Source organism: Belonocnema kinseyi, chromosome 8 (assembly GCF_010883055.1).
Source record: "Belonocnema kinseyi isolate 2016_QV_RU_SX_M_011 chromosome 8, B_treatae_v1, whole genome shotgun sequence".
NCBI classification, from domain to species: Eukaryota; Metazoa; Arthropoda; class Insecta; order Hymenoptera; family Cynipidae; genus Belonocnema; species Belonocnema kinseyi.
Window position 1 is genome coordinate 54019608 of NC_046664.1, and position 24076 is coordinate 54043683.

Below are 24076 nucleotides of genomic sequence, written 5' to 3' on the forward strand. Positions count from 1 at the left end.
AAATATATGTGTCTCAATTTTTTCTAGTGTCGAATAGTCTTAGTTATTGGCCGTTGAATAGCAGTGTACCGGTAGTGGCGTTTTGGCCGTTTAAGGGTTAAAGCTTTAAAATATATGCCAATAAATGAAACTTCAGACCCTTTTTACAAATTTTATGCTTAATTCAGGGTTCCTAGGACTCTTCCAGATTTTGTGGCAACCCCGGATTTTAAAAACAAGTTATAAAATTATATAAAGTCTAAATATCCAATAATTCTATATTCCTCAGATAGCTCTCAAGAAGGAAGAAATCCGGTCCGGAATCTGTTCTTTGAACTTTACTCAGGCAGATAAACTTGAAGAGTATTTAATAAACCATAAAAAGATTGTCCATGGGACCAATAGTTATGTTCTCGAAATAAATTACGCACTCACACAACTCTACGATGACCGATTTTCAAAATTTAAAGATTTAGAAGAAAAAATTGATTACCTAACCGAAAATAAACTGAAAAGAAGAATCGAATTATGCCGTCTGTTGTTATCAGTTGCTGATAAAATAGATCCAGGATTTACTAGATGGAGAGGACAACTATTACTTTCTTTGCAAGAAGCTCTTTTCTTGCAAGAAAAATTAAAGGAATACCCTGAGAAACAAAAAAACCAAGTAAGTTATGCATTACAGAGTGTCAATTAATTTTCCCCAACCAAATTCTTCAATAATTAATCAATAATTAATCGCTAATAACAAAGAAATTATAAACTATTGGGAATGGTGGTCCATCCTTTCGCCACCTGGTGCCTAAAACTGAAACTAGAAATAGTAGGTAAAATTTTAAAGTTGTGTTTTAATTTTTGCATAAAATTGTTTTTACGATTGTTTTGTGAAGTTTTAACACAATGATTAAACACTAAAAACAAATCTTCATACAAAACAAATCATTTTAAATAGAACTTCAATCTTACAGAGTGAAAAAAAAACACATTTTTGTCAAAAATGTTTTTAAAAAACGTTAAAGATGAAATTTTTTCCGGATACAATTCTAAAAATTCGATCATTTAAAATTCAAAGGAATTAAAACTGTATTATTTCTAATTAAAACCGTTACAAATTGAAAAATGTCAGACTACAATTTTTTTATTAAATGGACAATTGTATTAGAAAGGAGATGAAATTGTATCATTTATAATTCAAAGCGTTTAAAATTGAAAAATCTCATTTTAAGTTGAAGAATCGCGAATCTGAATTAACAACTTTCTTCTAAAGATTATCCTTTTAGTTGTAAGTTCTATTATTTGGTTGAAAAATTAATAATTTTCTTAAAAATACATCCACTTTGGTTACAAATACATCCAATTTTGTCACAAATTGTTTTTGGATAAAAGGTCAAATTTTTGTTTTTGTAATTAAAAATTGTTCTGCTTGAAGAGAAATTTCATCTTTTTTTTTTTTTGATAAAAATGCAACTATACAATAGAGAATTCAACAATTTGGTTAAAAAGTCATTCTTCTTGGTTAAAAATTCGTCTTCTTTGGTGGAAAATTAATTTTTTTTCATAGAAATTAATTTCTTTTTTAAAATTTCATATTTTGATCGTGAAAACTCGACTGAAATCTCTTTCAACACAAAATTCAACTATTTTTTTGAAAATTTATCTTTTTCACTTATAACTTGATCTGTTTTAGCAAAAACTTCATTCTTAAAAATTAAAATGCAACTTTTTGGTTGAAAATCATTCTTCTTTCCTTGAATATTCAACTAATTTGTTTGAAAGATTTGGTTGAATCAAATTTTTAACACATTCTTTTGTTGCTAAAACTTTATATTTTTAGTTGAAAATTCATCTCTTCGGTTGAAAGTTTTATTATTTTGTTGAAATTTAATCTTTTTATTTTATTTTCTTTGGTTGAAAATTTAACTGTTTAGAAAATATACTGTTTTTTGTGTGTAAAATTAATTTTTTAACAAAAAATATAACTTCCATTTTTTTAAGATTGTTCTTTTTTAATTGAAAATTTGTATTTTTTGGAAAAAAAATAATTTTTCAGTCTGAAATTTCATTTTTGTTGGTTAAAAATGCATCAGTTTCGATGAAAATTAATTTTTTGTTGAAGTCATATATAGAATTATTTCTTTGTTGTATAAATTTCATTCTTTTTTTTATTGGAATATAAACTATGGCACTTATTTCGTTGGGAATTTGTCTTTTTAGGTTGAATATACAACTAGTATGTTAATAATACAATTAATTTGTCAAAAAACCAACTTTTATAATAGAAAAGACTTTTTTTTTTAATGATTTAATCAATTTGAAAATTATTAAATTGGTATATGAAATAGTCTTATTCCGTTTATAAAATATTCTATGTTAAAAGTATTAAAATTCTAATATTTGAATATTAATGATTTAAAATGAAAAATTATTCAAGCAAATACCAGATAATTTAAAAAATGTTCTCGGTTTCGCATTTTCCTATCAGATCGTACCTATGCTTTCTAGTTCGGATTTTTGTCACAATATGGCGTATCGCAGTTTAACCATATCCATTATCTACATTTTTTGTTCGAAATCCACGAAAATCTCAATTTTGCTTTAAAATTTTCGCAAGCTTCAGGAAGTTAAACATTTTGTTATTCTTTTCAAAACTTCTAAATAGTTTTGAAACTTACTCGATTTTTTTTAATTTTCTAATTTTGAAAAATTAAATAAACTTTCTTTAAAATATTTTATATTCTTTTTCAAAATTTTAGCATATTATGTGACATGTTCTGGAATCTATCTCCAGTTTCTCTTATAATTGGGACGACTAAAAAATCCAGAAAAATAAAATTCTCTAATTTAAAGAATTAAAATTTGTTTATAAATATAATTTATTCAATTAAAAAACAATAAAACACAGTTTGATAATTATATTATTATTCTATTTTTCATAAATAAATGAAATGTATAAACAACAATTATTTAATTCTTTAAATTCGGGAAATTTCAAGTTCAGATATTTTATAATTTGGAAATTTAAGTTGAACTTTCAATCCAAAAATATGAATTTTCAACAAAATAGTGAAATTTGTAATTAAAAAGAAAACACCATTTTCAGCTAAGTAATAGAATTTTCTACCAAAACGATAAATTTTCAATCAATAAAAATATTCTTTTACCAGAAAAAATGAACTTTTAACAAAAAAATATAAATTTTCATCTCAAATCGATCCATTTTCAAGCAAAAATGGATTAATTAAATTAGCAGTTACAAAAATTAAGTTTCAACAAAAAATATGAATTTTCAACCAATTACGGCTGAATTTAATCAGAAGAAAATTAAGTTTCAACAAAATAGTTTACTTTTTTAAGCCGAAAATATGAATTTTAAACGAAGAAGTTGATTTCAAACCAAATAGATAAATTTTCTACCAAAAAGTTCAATTTTCAACAACATAGTTATATTTTCAACCAATGAGATGAATTTTCATTTTTTTTAAATGCATTTTTAACAAAGTAGCTGAATTTTCAACTAAAAAACATAAATTCTGAAATAAAAATATAATACTAGATATTTAAAATAAAAACGATTTTAATTTTAAATAAAAAATAGTTAATTTCGTCAAAAGAGTCGGATTTCCAAAAAAATTGATGATTTTTCAACCAAACAGTTGAATTTGCAACGGGCAAAAAACGAACTTCAAACAAGTAATTATATTTTCTATCAAAAAGATTATCTTTCAGCCAAGAACATTAATTTTCTACCAAAAAAGGCGAGTTTTTAACAAAGTACATGAATTATTAACTAAAAACTATTCATTTTCAGGCAAAAGTGAAACTGTTAAATTTCCAGTTCAAAAAATTAATATTCAACCAAAAGAAATTAATTTGTAACAAATTACGTTTTAATTCAACTGGAAAAAAGCCAACTTTTAACAAAGTAGTTCTTTTTTTTACCCAAAAAATATGAATTTTGAACAACAAATTTAATTTCAAAACAAATAGTTGATTTTTCAAGTAAAAAAATTAAATTTTTACAAAAACGACGAATTTTCAACAAAAATAATTATAATTTCAGCCAATAAGATGAAATTCTAACTAAAATAATGAATATTCATTTTTATAAATGATGCCTTATCAAAGTAGTTGAAATTTCAACTAAAAACATAAATTCTCTCTAAAAAAATGTAATAGTCGATCTTTCAACTAGAAATTATTTTAATTTTAAATTAACAAGAGTTGAATTTGTCAAAAGAGACGGATTTTCAACAAAATAGTGGAATTTTTAACCAAACAGTTGAATTTTCAACAAAAAAAAAACGAACTTTAACCAAGTAATAAAATTTTCTACCAAAAAGATTAATTTTCTACCAAAAAAGGCAAGTTTTTAACAAAATGGATCAATTTTCAATTAAAATCGATCCATTTCCATGAAAAAATGTAATTACTAAATTTTCAGTGACAAAAATTATTTTTAAAAAATAGGAAAATAATTTTCCCAAAATAGTTCCATTTTTTAATAAAAATATGTGTTTTTAAACAAAAAATTCCATTTTAAACCAAACAGTTGAATTTAACAAAAAGCGAACTTTAACCAAGTAATAAAATTTGCTACCAAAAAAAGGTGAGTTTTTAACAAAATGCATGAATTTTCAAATAAAATCGATCCATTTCCATGAAAAAATGTAATAAATAAATTTTCAGTGACAAAAATTATTTTTAAATCATAGAAAATGAATTTTAACAAAATAGTTCTATTTTTGAATTTAAAAAAATGAGTTTTTAAACAAAAAATTCCATTTTAAACCAAACAGTTGAATTTTCAACAACAAAAAAAGCGAACTTTAACCAAGTAATCAAATTTTCTACCAAAAAGATTCATTTTATACCAAAAAAGGTGAGCTTTTAATCAAATGAATGAATTTTTAATTGAAATCGATCCATTTCCATGCAAAAATGTAATTAATAAATTTTCAGTGACAAAAATTATTTTTAAATCATAGGAAATGAATTTTAACAAAATAATTCCATTTTTTAATAAAAAAATATGAGTTTTTAAACAAAAAATTCAATTTTAAACCAAAAAGTTGAATTTTAAACCAAACATTTGAATTTTCAACAAAATACATGAATTTTCTACAAAGAAAAGCACATTTTCAACAAAATAGTTATATTTTTAACTAATGAAATTAATTTTCAACTAAAATGATAAATCTTCATTAAAAAATGAATTTTTAACAATTTAAACTTTTAACCAAGTAGTTTAAATTTTTAACTAAATACATGAATTCTCAAAGAAAAATGTGATAATCGATATTTAAACTAGAAATTATTTTAATTTTTAATCAAAGAGTTGAATTTATCAAAAGAGACGAATTAAAAAAAAAAAAAAATAGTGGAAATTGTGACCAAACAGTTGAATTTTCCATCCGAAAATATAAATTTACAAATGGAAAAACCAATTTTTCATAGAAAAATAGATTTTTAACTGAAGGTGAAATTTTTAACTTGAGAAAAATTTTCGAATATCTTTAAAAAAAGTATTCATATTTTTCCCATCAATATTAAGAAAAGTTTTTACTTGTTTTGAAACCTTTCAAGGCTTTTAAAAAGGTTCCAAACTTTTCTTCGAAATCTGCAGTCACATTTTGTATTAAATTTTTGGAAAGTTTTTCGAATTTTAAATTGAATTTTTTTAATCTTTTCAAAACTTCTAAGCCTTCTAAATATAAAAAAAACTGTTTTTCCCCTTAAATTTTAAACATTCTGCACAATTATAAATATTAACGTAAATCCTTCTGCATTCTTTTTTGACAATTTTAGAAATCTTTTAAAATGTTTTGAAATATTCTCTTAAAATTAATTTTGCAGACAAAAAATTATTAAAATTTTGTAAAGCAAACCTAAGAATTTTTTTTAATACCAGTTTTCCCGATTAGTAGACGAATAAAAACTATAAAAATAAATTGTTCTATCTTTTTTTTTTCAGGAAAAATTCAATGAAGCGAAGACGATTCTTCAAGAAGCAACAAAGATTCTGAAAATCGAGTCGGATTTTGCTCCATTACTCTCTAAACATTTATCAAATTTAAAATCGTTAACCTAATATCTAATCTACATTTTCTTGACGAATCAAGATTCCGTTAAACTAAATGAAGGATTTTCTAAATTGGGATGTAACTGTGAATAAAACAGAGTATATATAAAATATATATAATGTATGTACAATAGCGTATAAAATACAACATTATTTGTAAATTAATTCACTTTCCCTTCGAAGCATTTTCATATATAACTCTCTTTATACTCAGAATTCACGTTTGGCGAACAATAGAAACGATTCGTCCTAAAAATATGTTCTCTCCCCTACATTACTCGTAAAATTCCGATGATTAATATAACTAATTATTCATATACAATTTGGTGAGTTACTGTCTTTCAGAAGACAAATATAATCCCTATTAAAAATAACAATCTGAAAGCCTCTTTGTCATTATAGAGATTTTTCAAAAAGTGCCTACCCCACTTTCAATTTTGTTTGATTCAAATATTAAAAAACGATGCATTTCTTGTTTTATATATATCTAATTTTTCTAAACTGATCTTTAAAGAAACCAGCTTCCTGTCACAGAGAGTTGAAATGGCCCATACGTTGAAAACGGCCATGTAATTATTGTGGAAAAAATTCAGAATGAAAAAAATTCCTGAAATTCATAAGCAATTTTTTAATGATTGTTTTGTAAGGAATTTCAAGAGAAAATCGAAAAAAGATCACACAAAATTTTGAAATATTTCCTAAAATCTTTAAAAAGTGTGAAAGATTTCAAAGAAAAATTTCGCGATTTTACCATATTACATAATTGTAGACAAAAATTGAGTAAGTTTAAAACGTACTCTAAAGTTTTTAAATAATTAAAAAATAATTAAAACTTGTACAGATTTTGTAAGAATTTTGTAAAGTTTCACGAAAATGAAAGACATTTTTTCAGGTTCCTAAAAAAAATTAAAATAATTTTTTATTTCGAAAAACTAATTTGAAGATATTGTTTGAAAAGATTTTAAAAGATTTCAAAAGTAGTCAAAGAAGAATCACAAAGATTTTGAGGCAATTTTTTATAATTTTGCCGAATGAATAAAAAAGGCAGGAAAAATTTAATTCATTTTTAGATATTAGAAGGTTTAAAGGGCCTGATAAGATTTTAAAAAAAGAAGAATTTTTCTTCTATTCGTGTGCAAATTTTAAATCATTTTTTATTTTAAAAAAATAAACTTTAAGAGAAAATTGGAAAAGGTTTTTAAACATAACAAACGATTTCCTCAAATTTCTAAAAATAGTTTAGAAGATTTTAAAGCAAAATTTCGAGTGTTTTTAAGGGAATAAACCAATTTTCTTTAAATTTCTGGAAAAATTTAGAAGATTTTAAGGTAATTTTTTTAATTTTGGAATAATATTTCTAAATTTTGAGAAAAATTCGTGTCAGTTAAAATCCTATATTATGAAAAAAATTCTGTAAAATCTTCTAGATTCTTTTTGACAAGCCTTAAGTATTTAAAATCTTTTAAATTTTCTCAAGAATCTTATGAAAAATATATTTACATAAATTTAAAAACAAGGTGATAATAATTAATTTCTTGTTCTCAATTCTCAGAATTTAATTTCAGCATGGATTTATTAAAGCACTTCGAAAAATAATTTTAGAATAATTTTCGTGTTGTCAAAGATCAAAAAATATTCGTTAATGGCCTTTCTTTAAAATTTAACATAGAAATTAAAAAATATTTTAGCTTCATTACAAAGTCTAATTTAGTAAAAAAATATCACGTTGAAGAGCTCGTTATTTCATTGTAAGAGAAAAAAAATATTTTAGGATTTATCATATTCCTCGCTTATCATCTATAGATATAATAATTATATTTATTATATAGTAACATTATATTTTAAAACGGCAATATAAAAAAAAATTAGTTCTTCCTCACTATATTTAAAAGTGTTTAAATATCGGGAACTAACACGAAATAACGAAGAAATGAATAACAAAATCATAAATTAGCCAGAAAAAAAAAAATTGCCGAATTATAAAATAAATGAATTGCTAAATTCCCATAAATATTTCTATTCCTAACATTTAAGCTGGATAACATTTAAAATTTGTCGAAAATATATAATAATTTTACTATGCAGAATTACTATTCACGCTATGCAAAAAAAAAAATTATTTTGCAGAACAAATTTACTACTAGCGCCGCCGCGCCGCCATTTTCAACTCTCTTGACACATTTTTTGCATTGGGCAGTACAGTGGAAGCACCCCCCCCCCCACCCCCCACCCAACCCTGAAAGAAACGAAAGTAGTTCAATTTTAATTCAACTCATAGATCACGTACCTTTTTTCAAAATATCTCTCATTCTAAATAACTTCTGATATGGTTAATGGAAACTGTCTCTTAAAACTAGTCGTAGAAAATTAATTAAATCGAAAATCCGCGTGTCCATGAAAACATATCAGCAGATTTCACACGACTTATTATCATTCTCGCAAAATCTAGAACGACAATTATCAATTTTCGAGACGTGAGCGTAACCCCAGCAGCTACAAACACCTTTTGAGATTTGTTCCATGTTTCGACTGTATTTAAAAAAATACTGCTCGTCAAAAAATATTGATTTGATAGTTACATCTTATTATAAATAGTTAATTCACGTCTATCGTCACCAATCCAGAGTACAACGCAAAAATAAAAAAAAAAATAAAAAAAAAAGAGCTCGTCACCCATTCCGAATTCATTCTCGTTATTGAGTTTTTTTTGTGCTTTTCACATCACCGTTAACATTCCGACGAGCACACCGAACAGAAACGTTCAATCGGAAGTAATTCCATGTTTCCTTAAGCGTGCAGATCATATTGTAAACAATCACGGACGGGCTCTCGTACTCGTTCGGTACAATGCCATCCACGGAGGATTCGAAAAAACTGAACAACGGAAACCAGATTCTCGTTCGATTCGAGTCCCGTTGCATCAGTGCCTGATTGTTGGCTAATGTATGATAATAAAGGAAAAGTCGAGACGTTATGTAGAATGCGACGAAAACATCAATCGAGTAATGTTCATGCGCAGCCAGAATAAAAAATATTCCAAACATATTGAGCATCCATGTGAAGGTGTGCGCAAAGTACAGGTTCCTTGGTGTATCTAAAATTGATGAGAAAAAAATTGCTTCATTATTACGAAGAACACAGCAAAAACAGATCAGGGCTAGGTGTTCTTAAATTCCCATCAATTTATTTTGTGCAAATGCTTTCGAGAATATGCATTTACTGTTTAAACAAATATATATTATAATTACTACATGTATTTTTAGAAAAAAAAAAAAATATTCTAGAGGGAAATAAGCCAAGAAATAAAAAAAATAAAATTAGAAAATTAAATATGGACTGACTACTGTGAAGAAATTTTCCCTAAGATTAACCCCTTTTCCAGCCTTTTTCCAATAAATATTTTCAAGATTATTCATTTTAAAAGATATGAAAGAATATGATTCTTTTAAGAGAATAAAAAAAGAGATCTTTAAAAACTCCAGTAGTTAAAAATATAAAATTCATCATCTTTACCAAAGAAATAAAAAAATAAAATAAAATTAAGAAAATAAATACGGACTGAATACTGTAAAGAGTGTAAAGGAATGTTCCAATAAGATGAACCCCCTTTCCAGCTTTTTTAAAATATATATAAATAATATAAATATAAAAAAAAAGAGAAGCAACATGATTTAACATAAAAAAATGAGAAAGAAAAGTAAAACTAAAAATAGAAATTTGTCCGTTTTTTTGAATCAAATTTAACTAGTTGTTTGAAAATTGGAAAGTAGATAAATTCAATTATTTGGTTAAAAATTCATCTATATGGTTAAAAATGGCATGCTTTAAAAACATTTAACCTTTTTCGTTAAAATTTAACTCTTTTGTTGAAAACTCGAGTTTTTGGTTTGAAAATGATAGAAACATCAACCAGTTGGTTGAATTTATAGAAAAATACATGAATTTTCAACCAAATGGTTGACTGTTATTACCGAAAATATTAATTTTCTACAAAAAATTGAATTTTCAACCAACTGGTTATTTTTTTTCTTTTATCACTTTCGAATCCAAAAAAGTAACTTTTCGACTAAATTGTTAGACTGTCTACCAAATAGTAAAATTTTTAAGGAAATACGTAAATTTTCAACGAAATGCTTGAATGTTCATACCGAAAAAATTAATTTTCTACAAAAAAGTGAATTTTCAACCAACTGCTTTTTTTTAAAAATAACTTTCGAACTCAGAAAAAGTAACTTTTCGACTAAATAGTCGGACTTTCTACCATATAAATAAAATTTTTGAAATACATGAATTTTCAAGCAAATAGTTCAATTTTAATACAACAAATATTAAATTTCTACAAAACAATGTTAATTTTCAACCAACTGTGGATTTTTCTACCATTTTCAAAACAAAAAAAACAAATTTTCAACAAAAGAGTTAAATTTAAATAAAGAAAGTTAAATTTTCAAAAGAAAGTTCTTTGTTAACTAAATAGTTAAATTTTTATAAAAATACGTGAATTTTCTACATAATGGTTGAATGTTCAAACCGAAAATGTTAATTTTGTACAAACTAGTGAATTTTCAAACAACTAGTTGGTTTTTTAAATCATTTTCGAATCCAAAAAAATTAACTATTCGACTAAATAGTCGGACTTTCCACCAAATAAATAATTTTTTTTAATACATGAATTTTCAACCAAATAGTTAAATTTTCATTTAAAAAATATTAATTTTTTACACAAAAATGTGAATATTCAACAAGAGTTAAATTTCAATAAAGAAAGTTAAATTTCCAAAAAAAAGTTCATTGTTAACCAAATAATTGACTTTTCTACCAAAATATTTGAAGTAACTACCCAAAAAATAAAAATTAATTTAAAAGGGACTAATTAAATTTTCAACTGAAATTATTCATCTTCAACCAAACAACTAAATTTTTAACAAAGTAGTTAAAGTTTCAAACAAGTAGTTCAATTTTATTTAAGAAAAAAATGTTTAGTTTTAGTTTGACGTTCCTTCACCAATTCTCATTTATTTTTTCATTTTGTTGCCTCTATTATTTTTTATTTTTTATTTTTTATATTTATTTTTAAAGAGCTGGAAAAGGGGTTAATCTTATGGAACATTCCTTTACAGTATTCAGTCCGTATTTATTTTCCTAATTTTATTCTTTTATTTAATTCTTGGTAAAGAGTTTAATTTTTAGTTTATGTAACTTCTGAAGTTTTTGAAGATTTCTCTTTTTATTTTCTTGTTAAAAAAATTTAATTTTCTTTCATATCTTTTCAGATGAATAATATTAACAATATCTATTTATTTGGAAAAAGCTGGAAAAGCGGTTAATCTTACGGAAAATTCCTTCAAAGTAGTGAGTCCATATTTATTTTACTAGTTTTATTTTATTATATTTTTTTATTCTTTGGAAATGATTTTGTATTTTAGATTCTTTAAAAATATTTAGTTTAGTTTTTTAAATATCAATAAAAAAATGTATAAACTTATTTTTGAAGATTTCTTCTTTTATTCTCTTTTTAAAAGAGTTTTCTTTTTATTTCATATCTTTTCAGATAAATCTTGATACCAAGAGTTGAATTTTTAATAAAAAAAGAAGATAAATTTCGAAACGAACAAGTCGATTTTTTAACAAAGAAAAAATGGTCTCGGTAAATTGTTGAATTTTCAAGCCACAAAGAAAAACATTCTGCAAATAGATGCATTTACAAACCGGAAATATGAATTTTCAACCAAAAAGTTACTTTTCATTCAAATCGCTCAACTTTCTCCAAAAATAATTAAATTTTTAACAAAAGTTACTTTTTAAAATAGTAACGAAGTTACCCTAAATTTTACAAATAATGTAACTTTTCAGTAACGTGAAATCTATTTTATTATAAAATAAGCTCAAATTTTTCAAATATTTTGAAATCCATGAAAATATTTTTAAACTATTCAAAATTTCTCGTAATTTTTAAGAATACACTAAAATCTAATATTCTTAGAAATCCCTTTAAATTATTGAAATAAATTTAAAATTCGTTTAAATCTTTCAAAATATCCTGAAAGATTTCAAATCTCTTGAAACTTTTTACAGCTCCTTGAAAATTGCTTCAATGTTTTTAAAATGCCCTAAAGTCTATAAAATAATTTGGAATACCTCGAAATGACTGAAATATATTATAAATTCCTTAGAATCTTTTGATACGTCCCAGAATATTTAAAATACTTTGACATTATTTTAAATCCTCTAAAACTTTTTAAAATCTGTTTAAAGTTCCTTAGAAAATTTAAAAAATAGCATCAAATCTGTTTTAAAAAGTCCTAAACTATTTCAAAAGAATTAAAGAAAATTTTCATAAAAAGACATCTTGAATTTAAGTTCAATATAAAAAAAAAGTAAAAGAAGAATATTTCTACTTACATTCAGTGATAAAAAAGTTCAACATTGTCAGCGCTACAGTGTGTCCACTGAACATATAATCGCCACACGTTCTCACACCCTGAATAGACATTCCGGCACCTCTCCAAATTACATATGCCATTGAAATTTTATTGTACAGTTCACCATATGCCGTCCTATAAATAATAAATTAGAAAACATAGTTTTTAAAATTTTAGAAAATTTACTTTGTTTAAATCAGGGTGTCTACTCAAATCCTGGAAAAAAAATCCCTGAAAATTCCAGGTTTTTTTCCAGGTATCTCAAGTTTTTTCCAGCTATACTTCTTGGTGAATTTATTATAAATTATGTTTTCTTTTTAGTTTCGAAGAATTCAATTAATATTACCAGATATTCTTAAATATTTTAGCAAAATAGATTGATTATAAAATTGTATTAAATTCAATTTAAACCTCTTCAAATTCCTAAATTTTCAAGTAGAAATTTAGACTTTCAAAAAGATAGATGAATTTTTAACCAAATAGTGGAATTTTCAGCCAAAAAGCTTAATTTTCTAACAAGAAAAGATGATTTTTCAACTAAATATATGAATTCTCAATCAAATAATTGAATTTTGAAATAAAACATGTTAATTTTCAAGCAAACAGTGGTATTTTTAACTAAAAAAGATAAGTTTTCAACAAAAACTGGAAGTTTTATTTTCCGTCCAAAAATTGATTTTCCAAACCAAAAATTTGAACCTAAGTGATGAACTTTCAACTAAAAAGATGAATTTTCAAATAAGAAGATAACAAAAAGAACAGATATTTTTAAACCAAAAATTGAAATCAAAATCATTTAGAATAGATACATTATCAGTTTAACAAAATTAATTTTCAAACAAAACAAAAATATAATTGGCAAAAAACAGTTGTTTCGAATGGAATAATTGAATTTTCAATAAAAATAAATTAATTTGCAGTAAAAAAAAAACAAATTTTCAAAAAAATACTTTTTTTAACCAGAGATGAACTTTCAATTCAAAGGATGAATCTTCAAAGAAAAGAAAATTAAATTTTAACAAAGGAGTAATTTTTCAACCAAGTGATAAAATTTTCAACAACAAAAAATCGAAACGAAAAATGCAGTAATTGATATTTTTTAAAACTAAGATTTTTCAAAAAGAGTTGGATTCTCAATAAAATACATGAATTTTCAACTAAAAGCAATCAATTTCCAACCAAAATCCAATTTTATATTCCAATTAAAAAAAATAAAACAACAAATATTTTTTGAAAATAATATAAGTTTATGCAAGTAAATAACCTCAGAGCGAAAAAATTGTTAAGCAATTTTTTCAAAAAATGATGAAAAATTCAATTTTGTGAATTTCTACCTAAAGTTGCAAAAAATATTTTTCGTTTATTCATTTTTTATATCTTTTTTTAATAAACTAAGGAAATAAGTGCATTTTTTAAGTTTACATCGAAGTTAACACATTTTTTTTATTTTTAGAGACACTTCAAAAAAATTCAATTTTATATTGCAATTTAAAACAAAATAAGCACGCACGACACAATTAACGGATAAAAAAACGCCCTCGCAATTCCAGGTTTTCCAGGTCAAAAAAAATCAAAATTATTAGATTCATTAGTAATAGCAATGTAAAGATTCTTTGTAGCATTACGAAGAATCGAAAAAAAAAATTTTCTCACCATTGGAGAAGTCAATTACATATTTTTAACTTTTAAATTATGTGTGTGTAGGAAAAATTTTTTTTTATTTATCTTTTTAATAAACTACGAAAATACGTACATATTTTTTAGTTAACATTTTTTTTCTACTTTTACGGAACTTGAAACATGAGCCATTTTTACACAAAATCCGCAAAAATCCGTATACACAAGATGCCAAAAAAAGCATAAAAAAATGGTTTTAAACTTAAAAATATGCGCGTATTTTCTAAGTTTATTAAAAAAGCACAAAAAAAACGAAAAACATTTTTTTCAACTTTGGATAGAAATTTACGGAAATTAATTTTTCAGAATTTTTTGAAATATTTCGCCGAAAAAAATGTTACATTTTTTCGTTCCAAGGTACTTGCATAAACTTGACTCAAAAACAAATAGAAAAAAATTCAATACACAAAAAAAGGAGAATTCATAATGTAAAAATAATTTTCAATCGACTTGCCCAATGGTGAAAATTAAAAAAAAAATCTATTCGTAATGCTACAAAGAAACTGTTCAGTGCCATTCTTTTGTCGTCTTTTCTGTGTCTTTAATAAAAATTCTTACTTTATTGCTTGCTTCCTCAATTGTTATGTAAGTTAAATTGTCCAGTTGAATTATTTTTTACATCTGAATACGTACCAGTTCCATTCTTCGTTGGGCGTGTTTCTCGGTTGACACTGCAAATGAGCACCTGGCACTGACAAAGAGGTGATAAGCATCGTCACACACCTCAATAGGAAGACTGTACCAGAGAGAGCAAAAAACCTCCTTAATAGTATAAATCTGCAAAACAAATGCTTGTTCATAAAATGTAAACACAGGCATTACTAGAGATTGCAAATTCTTCAACTTTTAACGATTTTTTAAAAAAGAAATCACATTTTTTTGGTAAGAAAAAAATCAATCCAATCACTTTAAAAGTCACATCAGGGTGGCCGTTTTAATCGACGATAAAAATTTTCGATCATTTCCCGGTCAATAAAACCTAAAAAAAATTCGAATTTTAAACCTAAACAGTTTTCTATTTGAAGCAATACAAAAATAAACTACAGATTAAAGCGCTCAAAATGGAACTCTTGAATTTTAAACTCTTAAAAATTGAACTTAAAAGTTTTTTAATTCAATAATTTTCTACTCAAATGTTGAAAAAAAAATATATAAAATGAAAGTACTTTTATAAATTATGTAGAGTTCAAAGATTCAGAGTCAATTCTAAAAGTATATATATCTACATTGTAATTTGCAATGCCCTATAAATTGAAGAATCAATCAATGAACTTTAAAATTTTCAAAATTATTTTATTTTAAGCAATTTTAAGGTAGAAAAATTTAAAATTCGAAAATTAAATTTTTTTAAAACTAAACACTTCTTAAATTTTATTCATTTTAAATAGTTTCAGCGCCCTTGAAAAGTTTCAAAATTTTATTTCAAAATCTTGAGGAATCCAAAAATTGTTTTACATTTTTCAAATTTAAAATTATTTTTGAAATTTTTTCCGAACTTCTAAATATCTGTTAAAATGAATCGAACTTTTCCTACGATTTTTAGAAAATCCTGTAAATTAAAAAAAAAATCCTTGAATCTTTCAGATACTTTTTTAACAATTTTGAACATCTTTTTAAATATTCTCTTAAAATAATTTCTCAAAATGAAAAATTATTTTCAATTTTCCTAGAAATCTCAAGAAAATGTTTTTTGATTGTTTTGAATCCTTACTTAAAAAGCTTCTACATTTTTTTTAATATGCAAAATTTTATATATTCTTTTAAAATAGACTATTTCTATTTGCACCGGAATTTTAGTACAAATAGCCGAATTTTGTCGGTACAAATACTTCTTTAAATTAATCTTTTCAAAACTTCTAAATATTTCTTAAAATTACTCCAATTATTTATATGTGTTCAATTGTTATTTATGTATCAAAAATTAACAATATCACTTAAAAATAAAAATTCTTTTGAAAATAACAATTAAAATTGTAACATTCAGAGTTTTAAAGTTCTTCGAAATTTTATCGGTTTAAGGTTTTCCATGTCAAATAATTCAGTTTCAATTTGTATACTTTTAAATATTTTGTATTAATTTCATTATTTTAAATAAACAGTCAAATATTGCTAATTATTAAATAATTATCCTTTGTCTTGTTTAAAAAATTTTTAATTGATTGTTTTAAAAATGAAATATTTTAGACTGAAACGATATTTCAAATTTAATGAAATTCTTTAATTACGAATATATAATTGTAAAGTTATTTTTAAGTTGAAAATAGTTGATGAGATTTCAACCTGACGTTTACATTGTTTTAATAACTAAAACTTTCGAATTGAAACAGTTCAATTTTTAACGTAAAAATCTGAAAGTTCTTAAATTTTTAACGGATTCAGAATCTTTTTGTCGCATCAATTTTAATTGAATAATTGAAATATTTATAATAAATAATTGAAATTTCAATAATTGAAAATTTAATGCTTAAAGTACAGATAAATTTTGAAAATATTTAATTTGCAGTTGATGAAATAAAAATTGTTCTTATCCTAAATTCGAAACTTCAAATGCTTTTATTTTTTACTTGCATAAGTCTTCAGGACTGCATTTTAAAATTCTTTAAATTAAAAATGTAAGCTTAATAATAAAAATCTAAAATGGAAAATTTTTTAGGTAAAAGAGTTTCGAATTAGATATTGTAAACTGAATGATATCATAATTACAAAATATAATTAAGCTAACTGCTTTTAAATTTTTTTGAACTCGAACTTGGAAAGATTTTTATTCTAAAGATTTATAAAATTCTCGGTCATTTTCCGGGTTTCCTTGTTTCGCTGTCCAGCGGCCACCCTGCACATGATACTATATGATACGATTACTTAATTTAAAAAAATAAGTTTGAAAAAAACCGGTTTTGAAGAACAGAGTTCAATTTTCAACCTAACTGATGAATTTTTAACTAAAATTATAAATCTTTAACTGGAATAGTTGAATTTTAAACCAAACAGATGAATTTTCAACTAAAATAATGAATCTTTAACTAGAATAATTGAATTTTTTGCCAAAAAATGAATTTTTATTCAAGAAGAATAATTTGAAAATTTCTACAAAAAAATACGAATTTTCAACTAAAAGAGATCATTTTTCAATAAAAAATAATGGTAAAATTTCATATTAAAATCCATGACAATTAGTTTTTAACTTAGTACATATAGATTTAAATATTCTTAATTGTTTGTTTTCGATTTTAAAGGTACACAACAACTTTCTGGTTTCTCAGCTTCTTCGAAATCTTAAAGTATCAAATTGAAAAACTTGATAGTTGCATACTTTTCAGTGTAGAGGATTTATAATTAAACAATTTTGAATCAAATGCCTCCAGAATAAATTAAAGAAAATTAAAACTTCTTAAATTAAAAGCCTTAAAACTAAGCAGATTTTAGAACCTGGTATTGAATATTGCATTTTTTAAAGAATGTTTCAGAAAGTTCAACATTTCAAAATAGACTTCAAAAAATATTTTTTATTATATAATTGAAAAAATTCTTAAATTGCAATGGATACAATTTTAGAGTTCTGAATTTCCATGGTAAACGCTAATTTTTCTATTTTTTCCATGATAAGTTTGAAGTTTGCGATTAAAATTGAAATGGTAGAATTTCCAAAAGTATAAATTAAATGTTTAGAGCTCAATTTCTAATAGATTCAATTATTCATCTCTTTGTTTACAAGTTCAACTTTTTAAAAATAATTTTTGTTAATAGACAATTATTTTCCATTTTTTAAGGCTGATCTTTTTAGTTGAAAATTTTCCTTTTTTTTGGTAAAAACATATTCTTGATTTGAAATTTCATGTTTGTAAGGCGAAAATGCATCACTTTCATGGAAAATTATTTTTTGCTGAAGTCATATTTTTGGTTTAAAAATGCAATTTTTGTAAATTTCGCTTTTTTATTAATATATAAACTATGACACTTTTTTGGGGGGAATTTATAATTTTAGGTCGGAAATTCAACTATCATGTCCTAAATTTAATTATTTTGCTGAAAATATGCGTATTTTGTTAAAACGTGATCTATTATAACAGAAAAGACATTTTTTTTGTTTAAAATAAATTAATAAATTCGAAAATATGTAAATATGTAAATTTGTAGTAAGAGGAGGAATTTAATCTACGACGTTCGTTATAAAAACCCTTTAACAAAACAGAGCAAAAAATTAAAAAATAAATAAATTTTAAAACAAATAATTTATATTTTCTACTAAAAAATAGAAATTTCTCAAAGAAAATGGAATAGTTAGACTTTTAATTCAAAAAATCAATTTCGAAAAAAGCGGGTTTTCAAGAAAATATTTCAATTTTCAATCTAACTGATGAATTTTCAACTAAAACGATGAGATTTGAACTAGAATTATTAAATTTTAAACAACAAAACACTATTTTTTACTGAAAAAGATAAACTGTCAATCAAAACTTAAATAATTGAATGGTAAGTTTGAAAAATTAATGTTCAACAAAACAAACAAATTTTCAACTAACGCTATGAAATATCCCATTGGAATAAGTTAAATTGTCAGTGAAAGAATTAATTTCCGAACAAAAAAAAAAACTAACTTTAAATAAAACAAAAAGTAACTCTTAACAAAAATAGTAAAATTTCAAAGAAAATTATGAATTTTCAACTAAAATTATGAATCCTTAACTAGAATGAGTGCGTTTTTGACTAAAAAGATTAATTTTTTACCAAGAAGATTAATTTGATCATTTTTACCAGAAAATATGAATTTTCAACTAAAAAAGATAATTTAAAAAAAAACTGAATAAACTGAATAATGTCATAATTGAAAAATATAAAAATGAAACCAATTACTTTTTAAACTTTGAAAATCAAATTTGGACAGATTTTTCTTCTAAATATTTGTAAAATTCCCGGTAAAAAAAAATAAATTCACTGTCATTTGTCGGTTTTTCCGGTATCAAAAAATTTCCGGTTTACGGGTCCAGGGATCTCCCTGAAATTTTTAAATTAGGATATTGAAGCAACCCTGAATACATTTTTAAAAATTTAAACCAGGGATAATAAGTCAAATATGCAATTACACTCTTTTTTTAACAAAAATTATTGGTAACATGATTTTTCTATAACATTAATAAATTGTTCACTTTGAAAATAATTGACAAAAATGGTTACACTGTGAGAATAAAAAAAATTCATCAACATATATAGAGTAAAAATTATATTGAAAATGTGCAATAAAACTTATTTCAGGGTGGCCGTTTTAATCGACGAAATAAATTCCCGATCATTTCCTGGTTCGCAAACATTTTTCACGGTCAATGAAATTTAAAAAATGGAACACTAAAGCTAAACAAATTTTCACCTGAGGTAATAAAAAATGAGCTGCAAATGAAAGCACTCAAAGTGGAACTGTTCAATTTTGAACTGTTAAAATTGAAATTTAAAAGTTTTCAATTAAAAAATGTTGTATTCAAATGCTCAATAATTAAGACGTATAAAATTAAAGGTACTAACATTTTTCAATATAAAAAATATAAATCCACGTTATCATTTTTAATCATCTACATTAAAAAATCAATCAATGAACTTTAAAATTTTCAAAATTATAAAATTGTAAGGAATTTAAAGCTAGAAACATCAAATATTGAAAAATTGAAAAAAATTTAACTGAACACTTCTTAAATTAGAAATTCAATTGTTTTTTTTTTAAATAGTTTAAACACCCTTGGAAAGATTCAAAATTTTATTTCAAAATCTTGAGAAATTTAGAAGTTGTTTTAAATTTGTTAAAAATTTTAAATTATTTTGGAGATTTTACAGAACTTCTAAATATCTGTCAAAATGAATTGAATTTTTTCTACAATTTTCAGAAAATCCTGAAAATGTTATAAAATTTCTTTATAATTTGGATGTATAAATAACAATTGAACATTAATTATTTGTAGGCGAAATTTAATTAATTTTAAGAGATATGTAGAATTTTTGAAAAGATTCAAACTTAATGTAAAACATGAAATGATAGCCTGATATAAAACAAAATGTAGATTTTCACACATTTTAAACAAAATAATTAGATTCTTTTCAAGAATTGTGAAAGGCTACAAAAGAATAAAAACATTTTCTTAAGATTGCTAGGAAAATGAAAAATATCTTTTCATTTTGATTATTTTAAGAGAATATTTAAAAAGTGTTTAAAGATTTAAAGAACATTTTCAAAAAAGATTCTAGAAGATTTTAAGAAAACTTTCTAAAGTTTGCATGATAATTTTTTATCTCTTTAAAACTCCTAAGTATCTCTTAAAATTACTCAAATTTTTTCTAAAAATGTTCATTTGTAAATTATACATCAAAATTGAAAAATTTCACTTACAAATTAAGCATTTTTCAAATACAACAATTAAAATTGTAACGTTCAAAGTTTAAAAGCTCTTTCAAATTTTAACGATTCCAGACTTTCTATGTCGAACAATTCAGTTAAAGATTCTTTACTTTTAAATGTTTGGTTTCAATTTACTTGTCTTAAATAAAAATCCAAATATTGCTAAATATTCAATAATTAATCTTTTTTTTTTATTAAAAATTTCAAATTGAATGAGTTAAAAATTGAATATTTTAGACTGAAACAATATTTTAAATTTAATAAGATCCTTTAATTAATACAAGTGTTTTGAAATACAACAAAATACGTATTGTGTGACGGAGGCGATATATGGCATCCCTACGAGACAAGTTGTTGCGTACTCGCGCCTTAGCCCTTAATCTACCCCTCTCTCCCATCTTCTTCTCAACGATGTCCACTTTGTTTCCACCCTGACTGTCTGAACGAAGGCCGATCTGTCTTCGATCCAAAATCTGGCCATAAAATTATCTCGATCTCCAAGTTAACGAGAAAATTCTTTGAGATCTTTAAAAGAATAAGATCATGAATACGACGGCCGAATGCCAATAAAAGTAGCACTGCTGTACGCCTTGAAAGTTCAAAGAATGATAAATTGGCAGTTCGCCTAGATAGCTAATTAAGCAAAATCTGTGCATTCCAGATTGGTGCTCGAACTTCTTGCGGTTTTGCCACTGAAATAGCTTTCAGGACCTGATGAACCAAAAAATCTTCGAATCGGTGCCCTGTAGGCCTGCAAAGTAGAACTCCTCCAACTTTGCTTAGGCAAATTCTTTTACTGTTGGGACCAGTCCTTGACTAAATCTTCCTACACCCAACCTTCCATACCTGTAGTGTTAGCTGTTCCACCTGCTGCGGAGGTTGGCCTGTGGTCAAGTCTATCAGCACATTCTCCAAGTAGCTTGGCGCTACTATTAAGAATTGCCTTTTGCAGCTGTTCAGGTGGGAAAGCACTGTGGGTACGAGATTGGGAAGAGGAAACGCCCATCCTAATCTGAAGTGCCATGGACGACTGAATGCGTCTATGAAGAAGGCGCAAGGATCTCTGCAGTCTCGAGAAACGTAGGGCCTGACTACAGCCAAATTTGCTGAGGCAAAATGATCGATGACTGGAACTCCCCATTTTGCCAAGATTTCGTCTGTCGCAGCGGGAAGCAAATGCCACTCTGGGAGCGCCTTTTTCCTTGACAATCGTTTTGCGATCCGGTTGTACCTGCCTGGCAGATATGCCGACGACAAGGTTATTTTCTGCTCGTCAAGAAGGTGGAGAATTTGGTAGGTCAGATTTAATAAACTTATCGATCTTGTACCTTCCTCCTTCTGAATGTAGGCTACCAGGGTACGATTGTCCGACTGAAGCAGAAATTGAGCGCCCTCGAGATGATGAGCCATCTGTTTTATTGCAGCCAATACCGCAAACATCTCCTTTTTGTTCGAGTGCCATCGGTTCTGATCCGTGATCCGTAGAGGTGGGACCCTTCTAGCTGGGCTCCACATCCTGTATGCGCTGCGTTCCTTCATCAGGAAGTTGGTTATCCGTCCTCTGTACAGGCATACAGATGACGTCGTGGCACCCTGTCACCACTCTAAATCCTCTTCCACTCGAGACGTAATCGCTAACTTCTGTCAAGGTCTGTATTGATTGAACTGGGTTAAAAACCTCTGAAGGTAGCTGCAGTAAAAAAGCCCCCTGTGAATTACAAAGTTGGCGAAATTCATATGGCCCAGTAGGGACTGAAACTGTTTTAGGGTACAACGCCGCTTTAATCGTATCTCCTTTATCAGGTCCGTAATCTTTTGGGCCTTTTTGCTCGGAAGACTCTTGACATTGCCCCGTGTGTGTTCCACAGTACTCCCAGAAATTTCATCTCTTGACAGGAATTGAGCATACACTTTTCGCGATTTACCATCCCACTTTTCGCGATTTACCATCCATCCCAGAAATTCCAGCAACTCGACAGCCTCGTTGATCTGTGAATTTAATTTGGTTCTGTCCTGAGAGCCCAAACAAAAGTCGTCTAGATACACGACTACCCTCATAAGTCGCGAACGAAGGATTTCCGCAATCCAATTCGTTATGGTCGCGAAAATCTGAGGGGCAGCTGAGAGGCCAAAGGGCAAGCTCGTCATCTGCAAAAGCTCCTTGCCGTAAACGAGGCGAAGGAGGCAACGATGGGACTCTGTACACTGGTATGTGAAAGTAAGCTTGAGACAGATCGATTCGTGTCATCCAGTCCTCGTCCTGCAGAAAATCTGGTATTCTGAAATTTGAGATTAAACGAAACTTTTTTACCTTTACATGCCTGTCGAGGCCTCGTAGATCGACGATCGGCCTTATTCCTCCGTTGCTCTTTCTGACCAAAAACATGTTTGAGATGAAGCTTGGGCCTAAACGTGTTGCTCGAGAATACCTTGTCTCTTCAACAGATCGATCATTGAGACATTTGTTGCGATGGCCTCGTTAAAAAATTCGAATCCATCCAATTGAGTATCAAGTCTGGTTTCGAACAGAGAGGAATTCGGAAACCGGAAATAAGTTTGAGAATTATGGGTGGAGCCCCCAAAACCCTACACCTTTCTCGGAAGTGACGTAGCTGGCCTCCTGAGAAATTCAGAACTGACTATCGAACTATCGTCTGGCTTTCCACGAAAGGAATCCGCGGGCTCGCATATGAGTGGTCCCTTCTTTGTTGTATTTTGCGAGTTGTTTCTAAACCTTGAAGTCTGCGATGATTCCCTTGGGGGCTGCAAAGTCCCCAAGAATGTCCGGTTGATAGGATAAGAAGTGACAAATCCTCTTTGCCAAAAAGATATTCTCAACTCGGAGGGACCCTGCATAAAACTGCTCAAACGTTTCTGTTCTGAATCTCGGATAGGAGTCGTTCCCTTCTATTCTCAATGGACTCCGCCCTCTTACCGCAGATTACTTCCATTATTAAGTCAAAATTTGTCTGTACCTGTGAGTCTAAGCCAAAAAGTAAAGATAACTGTTCAAATAATGTTTGCGTCATAAAATCATCAGAACCCGAAAAAGCCCAATCTACCACTGCTTGAAGATTATAGACTAACAATTCCTAACCTCTTTCCATTCCGATGAGCCGAAACGCTGTAGGACATTGATCGTGTCTAAACGCTCTTTTAGGGCTGGATGAACTGCTTTCCTCTCATCTACGTCAGTTTTTAAATCCATAAAGTCCAATAGCTTTGTAGACAACCCCGCCTCTGAAGAGCCAGAAGGTTCTCAGGAAACCAAGCCAGCTAATACATTAATCTGATTTTGTAACTCGCGGTAACGAGATCTACTTCTCTTTAAACGAGGTCTCTTTGCCGGAAGAGAAGCCTGGTCTTTGCTTGGTTGGTATCGGTATCATAAAGCGAATGACGCCGTTCAATTTCACAATATTGCGCAACATCACGACGCTCCTGGGTCACATTGTTCGAGCTTCTCTGGGAACTCGCAGGCGAATTAGAAGCGTTATTCGCCATGGAAATATCCTACATTATTTTTAAACACTGCACAAC

The 24076-nt window shown here is 26.6% G+C and overlaps 2 protein-coding genes across 5 annotated transcripts in view; one reads left to right on the forward strand and one right to left on the reverse strand.

Moving 5' to 3' along the window:
- Positions 1–6316, forward strand: part of LOC117179069 (SET domain-containing protein SmydA-8-like) — a 24958-nt gene extending 18642 nt beyond the window's left edge. For all 4 annotated transcript variants that reach the window (XM_033370707.1, XM_033370709.1, XM_033370706.1 and 1 more), the window contains exons 5-6: positions 269–646; positions 5951–6316. In XM_033370707.1, coding sequence (XP_033226598.1) covers positions 269–646; positions 5951–6067 — 495 coding nt within the window. In that variant the 3' untranslated portion in view covers positions 6068–6316. The remainder of the gene's footprint in view (positions 1–268; positions 647–5950) is intronic.
- Positions 6317–8303: 1987 nt separating this feature from the next.
- Positions 8304–24076, reverse strand: part of LOC117178927 (sphingomyelin synthase-related protein 1-like) — a 28526-nt gene continuing 12753 nt past the window's right edge. Inside the window, exons 5-7 of the mRNA XM_033370488.1 lie at positions 14791–14934; positions 12461–12615; positions 8304–9152 (exon numbers count right to left, since the gene is read on the reverse strand). Of these exons, the coding sequence (XP_033226379.1) occupies positions 8752–9152; positions 12461–12615; positions 14791–14934 (700 nt within the window). The 3' untranslated portion in view covers positions 8304–8751. The remainder of the gene's footprint in view (positions 9153–12460; positions 12616–14790; positions 14935–24076) is intronic.